At 43.1% G+C, this 9,212-nt stretch overlaps 1 protein-coding gene across 5 annotated transcripts; it reads right to left on the minus strand.

Moving 5' to 3' along the window:
• Window positions 1–1,389: 1,389 nt before the first annotated feature.
• LOC109734868 (BEL1-like homeodomain protein 7) lies at window positions 1,390–7,439 on the minus strand. 5 transcript variants are annotated; one of them, XM_020294046.4, is made up of 7 exons: window positions 6,893–7,439; window positions 5,752–5,866; window positions 5,366–5,685; window positions 4,204–5,126; window positions 2,876–3,252; window positions 2,735–2,795; window positions 1,390–2,387 (listed from the first exon to the last, which is right to left on the minus strand). In XM_020294046.4, the coding sequence occupies exons 4-7, from the start codon at window positions 5,044–5,046 to the stop codon at window positions 1,752–1,754; spliced, it is 1,917 nt and encodes a 638-aa protein (XP_020149635.1). In that variant the 5' UTR covers window positions 5,047–5,126; window positions 5,366–5,685; window positions 5,752–5,866; window positions 6,893–7,439; the 3' UTR covers window positions 1,390–1,751. The 5 variants fall into 5 exon arrangements, with proteins under 5 accessions (XP_020149635.1, XP_020149637.1, XP_020149633.1 ...); XM_020294048.4 differs by lacking the exon at window positions 5,366–5,685 and having other exon boundaries at window positions 4,204–5,122; XM_020294044.4 differs by lacking the exon at window positions 5,366–5,685.
• Window positions 7,440–9,212: the final 1,773 nt, after the last annotated feature.

A 9,212-nucleotide genomic window follows, 5' to 3' on the forward strand; every position in this document is an offset into this window, starting at 1 on the left:
CTTGTGCACACAAACTAAATACATAGATGTATGCAATAAAATAGCTTACTAAAAATGTTCCTGTAAGTTTTAGAAATATTCAGGTATTATTTAGAAAATACTATTTAAATAAAATCCATGAGTGTTTCAAAATGTTTACTAACTACAAAAATTTCAAATATATAGTCATGGATTATTTTTAAAAATTATTATTATTTATAAATATATAGCGAATATAAACGTTTTTATACATGCATGGTTATACTTAATTTATAGAAATTTATGGATAATTGTTTTACTAAATATTTATGCATGTTCACTTGTGTATAATTTCACTCATGGCTTATATTCATAATTTTTATATAATGTAAATATAATCCACAGGTGAATTAGTAAACAACATACTTATTTAAAAATGTGTGCATGATTATGCAAATGTTTGTATAACTTAAATTATATTTATGAACTATAATGTTAAAAACATTTGCAATATTTAATACTGTACAAAAATATTTATAAATGTTTGTATAACTAAAATTATATTTATGAACTGTAACGTTAAAATATTTGCAATATTTAATATTACGCAAACATCTTTATAATTAATATATATTATTTCAATTATATGAATTTTTCTAAAATAATACATGAATATTTTTAATTACATGAATATTTTTAATTACATGAACATTTTTTTAAAGTTAGTTATCTTAGTTTAATGTATAACATTTACAATTACTAATACCGCACGAATAGTTAAACTTCATTTGTGTTACTGTGATTATGAGTTACAGACTTTTTACAGTTTACTTTTAAAATTAGCATACACTAAATGGGCCGTACTGAGTGCAACCCATTTAAGTAGCACAAGCTTTGTATTTCGCAGTAGAGTACATTAAGACTAAGGGGCCTTTGTTATCTCATAAAGCTGTGTTAGAGTGGCTAGCACAGGTCTCTCGCACGCTTCAGGTACCATTTTTCATTTCAATTTTCCTTCTGTACTGACAGGCAGGACCCAGTAGTAGTATTTAACTAAAATTCTGATCCGTTGCTAGAAGTGGACCCATGCCATGTCAGCCGAATACGGTGCCATATCAGCGTAATTTACGTCTTCAAATGGGATTAACACCGTGTTCATGTCAAGGTTTAGAACTAGTTTGACATATTTTTGAAGTTTAGACACTAAAGATTTGCCATATTTATCAAGTTCAGGCACTAAAGTGAACATCCGTGTCAAGTTCAAACACCACTAATGATATTACTTTTTTCTAAGCTGGTACTACAGGGTGTATGGGCTGCTCCGGTTGGAGATGCTCTGACATGCACACACACAATCTGAAGCGTTCCCTGCATTGCATTTTTACAGGTTTGTCCTTCTGCTTTTCGTTCAACCACCGGCTGCCCGATAGATAACTGACCAGAAGTATCCGTTACCGTAACTTTTTTACAGGATGGTTCGTCTTCAGTCATAACCTTTTACACGTATAACCCATCATCTTTACAAAAATTATTTACCCCACCCCCACAAATTTATAATACATTTCATGCTATACCCTCTCTCTTCTATACCAAATGCAACTACAGCTACAATTTCCATGCTTTTCCAGGCACGTTATTATCATGGCCCTACAAAATTACTCCCTCCGTAAACTAATATAAGAGCGTTTAGAGTACTAAAGTAGTGATCTAAACGCTCTTACATTAGTTTACAGAGGGTGTACAAAATAATCATCATCTCCATCCAATGTTCACCGACGAGCGTTTCAGTTCATTCAGGCCACGAAATCGTGCAGCAGGGGCGACGGCTCAAACTGCTGCCGTTGATCCAGCTGGTTCGTCGACTCATAGTCCGAAGAGGCCACGGCGGCGCCAGCGCCGGGATGAGCCGCGGCGGTGTTGTAGATATCTTCCTCCCCGCCGGCCGTGAACCCTGGCCGGTGAGCGTTCGGAGCAGAAAGGTTGTTCTCGGCGTGCTGCAATCCTAGCGTCAACGACACATTGCTGTTCTGATATCCCCCGAGCTCCGCCAAATGGTAGGCCATGAACCGCGCGCTCTCGTCGCCATGGAGGAGACCGCCGTCCGCCTCACCCGGTCTTTGGTCCTTCAACAGCAGGTTCATGAAGCCGTCGTCAGAGTTTGCCTCGTTGTGGAAGCTGGACGGCGCTCCGGTGAGACCCGCCATCTCCATGTTGGCTTTGAATTCACCGGTTTGGTAAGCCTGACCCTGGCTCATGGAGCATTTCAGATCTTCCTTGTCTTCACAAGACGCCATTTTGTCCTTGCTTCTTGGTAAGTTGTCCGAGGAGGAGTTTGAGTCGAGCTCTGCCTCCCCGGTCTCTTCTTTGTACATGTCTTCGATCATCGGTTTCCATAGGCGGACACGGGCATTGATGAACCAGTTCGAAATCTAGGACAATGAAGGATGTAAAGTAAGTTCAGCAAACGGATTTCATTTCACAGAATGCAAAGTCTTCCAGAAGTCATTTGCACAATTTTTCAAAGCCAAATATCCAATTCTCCTAGAATACAAGTTGTTTATTGATGCAGAACTTAACAAATATAATTTTGCCTATTTGCAGGTTATCGACATACTACATGCTAGTAGAGTAGTAACCCTGCAGCATGATTCAGAATTTGCACCACTTGCATATTACCAAGATGAGTTACGAACCCCTATTTGTGCGTATTGATTTTAGTACTAACAAGGCATGCCAATCATTTATTGTGGCGATATCTTGGTAAGATCATAAATACCTGACTTCTTGTTAAACCAGTTTGCCTCGCTAGCATTAGCTTTTCTGAATCTTTTGGATACCTGAAAAATATAACGGTGTCTTCAGAATAAAAGCGAAAAGGGGCAAGTGGCGATAAGTATATGAGAAATAAGCAACTTACGGGTGAAGGAAGTGTTCAAACAGCCAAGCACGAAGAATTGAAACTGAGTTTTCAGGCAGTCCCCTCTGTGGCCTCCAGGCATTTTGCTGTAGCATACCATACTGTTGGAAAGCTCGTTGTTGCCTTAACTGCTGATCAATGTAACGGAGGCGAGTTAACTTGCCCTCTCTACCCGATGAATTATCCTCCTCTCCCAGTTTCTTTCGGATAACATTAACCTGGTCGTTGATAGCATCCTTCAGACATCGGAAATGCCGCGATATTGTCTGAAGGGCAACTGCGGTATAAGGTTTGGCAGCTCCAGACCCAGCAATCATATCGAAAGACGACACTACAATTTGCATTTGATGGAAATAATGCTTGTACTTTCGGTCAACCTGAGAAAAAAGATAGCTTGGTGTTCAGAATAGTTCATTGAGGATGTGATGTGTAGTAAGTACTAACTACTAACTGAAAAATAAGAACACCGCATTCAGGTTGCCAGTTAAGTCACTATCCCTGTTTAGCCTGTGTTAAGGACACATCTGTCTTGCTGAGTGCCTTTTTGAAAGAGTATTATTTCTCAGCAAAGTTTCTGTATTTAGTTCAAATCTGATTCAGATACCAAAACTTTACCAACAAATACCATTCTTCCTGACAGCTCCTCAGAGATTTACCTTTTAGGTTCCCGCCCACTTGACATTTTAATAGGATTTTTAACATGACTTACTTCTGAACTTTGTGGTGATCTAATTAATCAGCATATAGTAGTTAGATATATGTTCCAGTTCCTACTCCAACTATGCTTAGTACTTCCTTGGAGACTCTTTAGCTAAAAACTTGCATGCACAAGCTTAAGCCTTGTTATATGTTGGTATATAGGCAGCTAAGGTTTCTTAAGAAGCCTAGACCCACTTAGAAACTTTTGAACCATCTCTCCCGACTTCTTCAAGGAGCCCCATGTATGAATTTCTAGTTAGAAACCAACCATTCTGAATGAACTTTGGATCATGACCCGTTTATGTTACTCTAGTCAATATTAAGTCCATGCCCCTTGATTGGGTGGGATTCCAATCCCAACCACCGCCTTTTCTAAGAACAAAGATAGGACATTGCAAGTTGACTTCTGAGATATGACAAACTCTGAGCTGCGTTTCTTGAGAAAAATAAAGAAACTCTGAACTGCAACTGTCACCAAATAAAGTTTATTTTTATGGAACTTTAGACTGGAGTACAAAAAATCAAGTTAGCCCATATGGTATATTTGAAGTGATTAGTCAAGCAAAGGTAAATCTTCATGGCATTTCAGTTTGATTTCGACAGTAAATTATGGTGGCAGTCTCACAAACCTCATCCAGCATGGCCAAAAGTTTCGCCATCTTATTCTGGAGCTCTTGTTTCTCAGCCGCAGAAATCTCAGGTTCCGCATTGGCAGTAGACTCCTGTGGGTTAGAAGATACCCCCTCACTTTTCAACACCTCATCGGCGTCTTTGCCATCCATTTTTCCTGCTTCAACCTTGTCTTTCTGCGCGTTTTGCTTTATACTCTTCCAAACACTGACGATCTCGTCAAGCAATTCTTGTGCTGCCTTTAGATACTTTGAATTCCTGATTGCCCGTGAGGCCTCCGACTGCATATTCTTCATTCCGTTTTCATCACCCTGGTAAGATTGGGTTGCCAGTAAGTCAGGCTTTGGGGACCAGTATGGGTATGAAGGTGCCAGGATATGTGTGTTGAGGCTCAGGGACAATCCTTGGCCTGGTGCTGATGGAACACTCGCCGAACTGGGGTTGTTCAACAAGCCGAAATCAAGCTGTGCGCTGCTATGGGCATCATTGTGGATGAGATCACCACCACCACCACCACTCTGTGCACCATCCATGAAATGCATTAACATCTCATTCCTCATATCTTTGACAGGAGCGAAGGAGCTTTGCTCTGTAAGCGAGGTGACCATGTTAGGAGGTTCCCTTGATGATGAATGTTCTGAAGGATGGCCATGCAGCTCCATGAAATTCTGCTGAGGCTGGATAATGCCACTGAATTCCGTGTATGGTCCAGAAGATGCATTGTTTGAATAGAGCAAGTTCCCCAGGGCTGACGGCACGGGATACGACGCATTTCCCGTGTCTGGTGAGTACATGGTTTGCGGGTCCCTTTCGTCACCTGGGCTTGAGTAATAATTAGACATGTCACAACTTTGACTGCTCACTTATGAAGCAACTGCATGCCACTTGTGAAGTCAACCCAATCAAAATTTAATTGACCTGCCTGCAAAGGGAAAAATGAGTAAGGGTTGGGCATAGCACTGAAGAAGGATAACCAACTGAAAAAGGAAGTACTTCTATCCTCAAACAGTAAGAGAGGATGCAACCAATAGTAATTCCTTATCTCTCTTTTTCCAGAAAAAAAAAACTCAGGCCGTGTCTCTTCTGCAAGGGCACAAGATACACACACACACAGACACACACACAGTAGCCATCACGAGTGATTTAAGCCCAGGACCTCACATTTGTACTCTTTGGCAGCAGTTACCACCGTTGTGTTCCATTTTTGTTTTTCACATTTGTACCATGGAAGAAACAGGCACCAATGCTCAGGAAACAAGACAACACAATGTGACAGTGCGAGATGCTTGTTTGCAGGCTAAAGGTACAGGTGGTCCGCCATCTATGAGCTCAGCTCAGCTAGGTTCTTGGCCGTTTGCACCTTCCTCACCAAGATGGTGAGAATGCGGTGGAAAATTCCTTATGTTTCACCAGAATAACACAACCATCCAAAGGGGCCAAAGCCACCCAAAGGAACCACCAAACCAGAAAACTGCATCATTCTGAAGAAAACATTATTCTTTTGCCTGTTCTTGAATGAAATACGATTATGTGCTGACCGGCAATACCTTGTCTGATCAATTATTGATGGCCGAGGCGTGCGCAGGACTCCTCGGGGGCTCCTTCACCAGCTCAGCAGCAACCACCGAAGATACGGGCGTGCACGGATGATTCAGGATGATTCTGGAAGAAGAGATGAATGAAATGGCATCAGATGGCTGGCTAGATAGAAACTACTTTCATACTTGTATGCAGCTCGGATTTTAAGTAATTTTCAATGATACGACAGAGGTGGGAGTGGTGAACCAGGAGCAATGTCCAAGGCGCAGCCTTGTTGTCAGTTGTCACACGCAAAAGATGAATATAATAGCTTAAAATTCTGATGACAAGAGCTCAGAGTTCCGTTGCACAGATAATACAAGATAGCAAACAAGATAGCATAGTGATTTCGGAAGAACAAATGGTGCAGGGCTTTATCAGCATGGGTTTCATCAAGGCATCCAATGAAAGAAAGATTCAAGGATCAGCAAACAAAGATGGAAGGGTTCCCACTGTAACCAAGCCCCAAAGCCAGCTCCACTGGTAGCTGGGGGAGGGGAAGCAACCAGAAACTCAGATTGAGCTACCAATACCGCATAAGAAACACCGAATTCTAAGGGGATAACCAAGAATTCCATACCAAAGAGGTGAGGAGGGGATAATTTCTTCAGGCATCAAAAACAGGGGAACCAAGAACTTGCGGCCAAAACCCCCAAATACCTTCAGTTCCTCAAGAATCCCAACTCTAGGCTGCACTAAAATCCACAGCCAGGGCTACCAATCTCTCCCAGCTCCTGAACTGAAGAACCCAGGCAGAAACACCAAGAAGAGGCCCCGTAATTCAGAGAGACTGGCTAGCCACATACCTATCGCCGCACTCAAAAGCCAAGAAAAGCTCACCAACCAATCATTGGAGCCGATAACAGCAGCACCACACAGAAAGAAAGAAAAATAAAGAAAAAGGATCGGTTGCGGTTGCGGTTGCAGTTGCACCCACTCAGATCAGACAACCCAATTCCCCGAAGCAAAGAAGCAGCAGCAAGAACCAGAGCAGCAAAATCAAGCGAATATGCGCGAGGAATTTCTGCCCCTGCCGCCGCCGCCGCGGCCAGCGGAGGGGGGGCAATGATGCGGAGAGGGGGATAGAATATTGGGGAAAGGGAGGGTGACCTGAGGGCGGGGGACAGGCAGCGGCCGGCAGAGGGATTGCTGTCACGAGCCCCGCAAGCTGATCTTGGCTGGGGATAGCGGAAGGAGAGAGACAGAGCGGCGGAGAGGAGAAAGAAAATCGGTGAATCTTTGCTCCTCTCTCTCCCTCTCTCTCTCCTCCGGCACGGGGACAAAATCAGATCCCTCCCACCCGAGATTACAATATCTTTCTTTGCTGCTGCTGCTTCTTCAACCTTCTGCTGCTGCTTCTTCTCGGGTCCAAACAATAAATGGGTAAACAAAGCGGGCACCAACCACTAACAACTGTTATACCAGCATATGATAATGCGGCGGAAAATTTCCCTCTTTTTTCTTTCTTGGTGTTCTTTATTGCTGCTGCTGTTAGCGGGGATGGGACGGGACGGGATAATTGGGTGGTGGGGTGGGGTGGGGTGGGGGGCGTTCGGAGGCGGGTTTAGGCTTTAATCCAAACCGGGGAGAGCTGTTGGGGAGGCATTTGGTTTGTTTGTTTGGCGGTGCGTCCACCACCACCACCACCACGGCCTCCTTCGAGGTGCTTCTTCTTGTTGTCTTACACCGTAACGCGTGTTGATTTGATTTGATTTGATATATCGTGGAGCTTGCTTATGGTTTTAATTATGTGATGTTGTGTCAGGCTGTGCTGGGTCTGGCTTTTCATTATTGCTGGGATTATGTGATGTGACACAAAGTCTAAAACTGATTTGTTGGGAGAGGGTTTTATTTTTATTTTTTCATAACGCCAGATGCAGACACATATCATCTTGAGGTTGACGAAGTCACAACATGCGCCTCGTAGTCGACGGGAACGTCTGCTTGAACGTGCATCGCCGGAAATCCCGGAATGATGTGAGCACGGGGATTTGAACCCTCGTGGGTTGGGGTTACCACTGTCCTCATTAGTCATTCCCATCCAACCGTAGATTGGTTCACGGGATAGGGTTTTATTGAGGAGTATGAAACAGGGTTGAGTTTGCACTAGTAGAAAAAGGCTCATTTGTCCCGGTTCATAAGACCCATTTTGTCCCGGTTCCAGAACCGGGACTAAAGGGTCGGTACTAAAGCCCAATACCTTTAGTTCCGGTTCTTCTACGAACCGGGACAGATGGGGCTCCACGTGGCCGCTGCGGCTTGCCTAGGCAGGAGGGCCTTTTGTCCCGGTTGGTAGCACCAACCGGGACCAAAAGACATCCACGCGTCAGCAGTTCAGGGGCTGGAGTTTTTGTTTTTTTTAAGGGGGGGTTGGGGGTTTTGTAGGGTTAATTTAGGGGTTTCATATATTGTGTTAGCTAGCTAATAGAGAGAAGTGTCCTCTCTTATCTCCATGCTTGGTCGACGCTACGTACTATACGTATAGAGAGGACTCGACACGCTAGCTAGCTAGTAAGCAAATGAAGGAAACCATTAAGTACAGAAGATCGTCATGAACATATACAGAGAGAAGTGATCGACCTCTCCTTCTCCGAGAGATTGGTCGAACAACAAGTTTTCGTATATCTATCCGACGCTACTGGCTACATATATACAATATAAGATCTCTTACAATCCCCTAACATCTGAACTCAAGTTCCACATGGTATTCTCCGTCTTTATCAATGACGTGGTCAAGAAAGAATCCCGCCAATTCCTCTTGAATTGCTCGTATGCGATCTTGTGGTAGGAGTTCATCCCGCATCTGAAACATCTAATTTGAAGAAGGGGGTCAATAAATATATATGAATGAAACTCAACACAAATGATGGTAATAAAATAAAATTGTGAATATTATTGCTTACGTACTTCTAATTGTTTTTTAGAGTAGCCCCGCTCATAGGTCGTGTGGCGGATGAACTCGCAAACGTAGTATCCACAGTAATTATTCCCGGGTTCCTGCCACAACCACTTTACAAGAAATAAAGGTCAATCAAACTGATAAGCAAGCATGCTAAATGGTATTGATGAAACTAGCTAGAATCAATGGGAGATGCGCGGAACTAGCTAGTAGTACTTACTTTCGGGTGTGTAAATCGCAGCTCCCCCGGCAGTGCCGGAGCTTCTGCGGTGAACGTTTTCCAAACCCTGCCAGACAAAGAAAACAATTACTTGATATCAGGAAATGAACAAAATTGCCGATATGGTGCGATAATGATCGATTGAACTTACTTCTCGAGCATTTTAGTCCTGGCCGCATACTCCTCGGGATCTTTTCGTCTCGAGTCTATGACGGTTACTAGTCCCTGCTCAAGCTTAATCTCTAGCAGAATAAAGTGGAAGTTGCGCACGCATGCATAACTCATCATCAATTACATTACTATAACCTCGA

The sequence above is a fragment of the Aegilops tauschii genome, chromosome 4 (genome assembly GCF_002575655.3).
Source record: "Aegilops tauschii subsp. strangulata cultivar AL8/78 chromosome 4, Aet v6.0, whole genome shotgun sequence".
NCBI lineage: Eukaryota > Viridiplantae > Streptophyta > Magnoliopsida > Poales > Poaceae > Aegilops > Aegilops tauschii.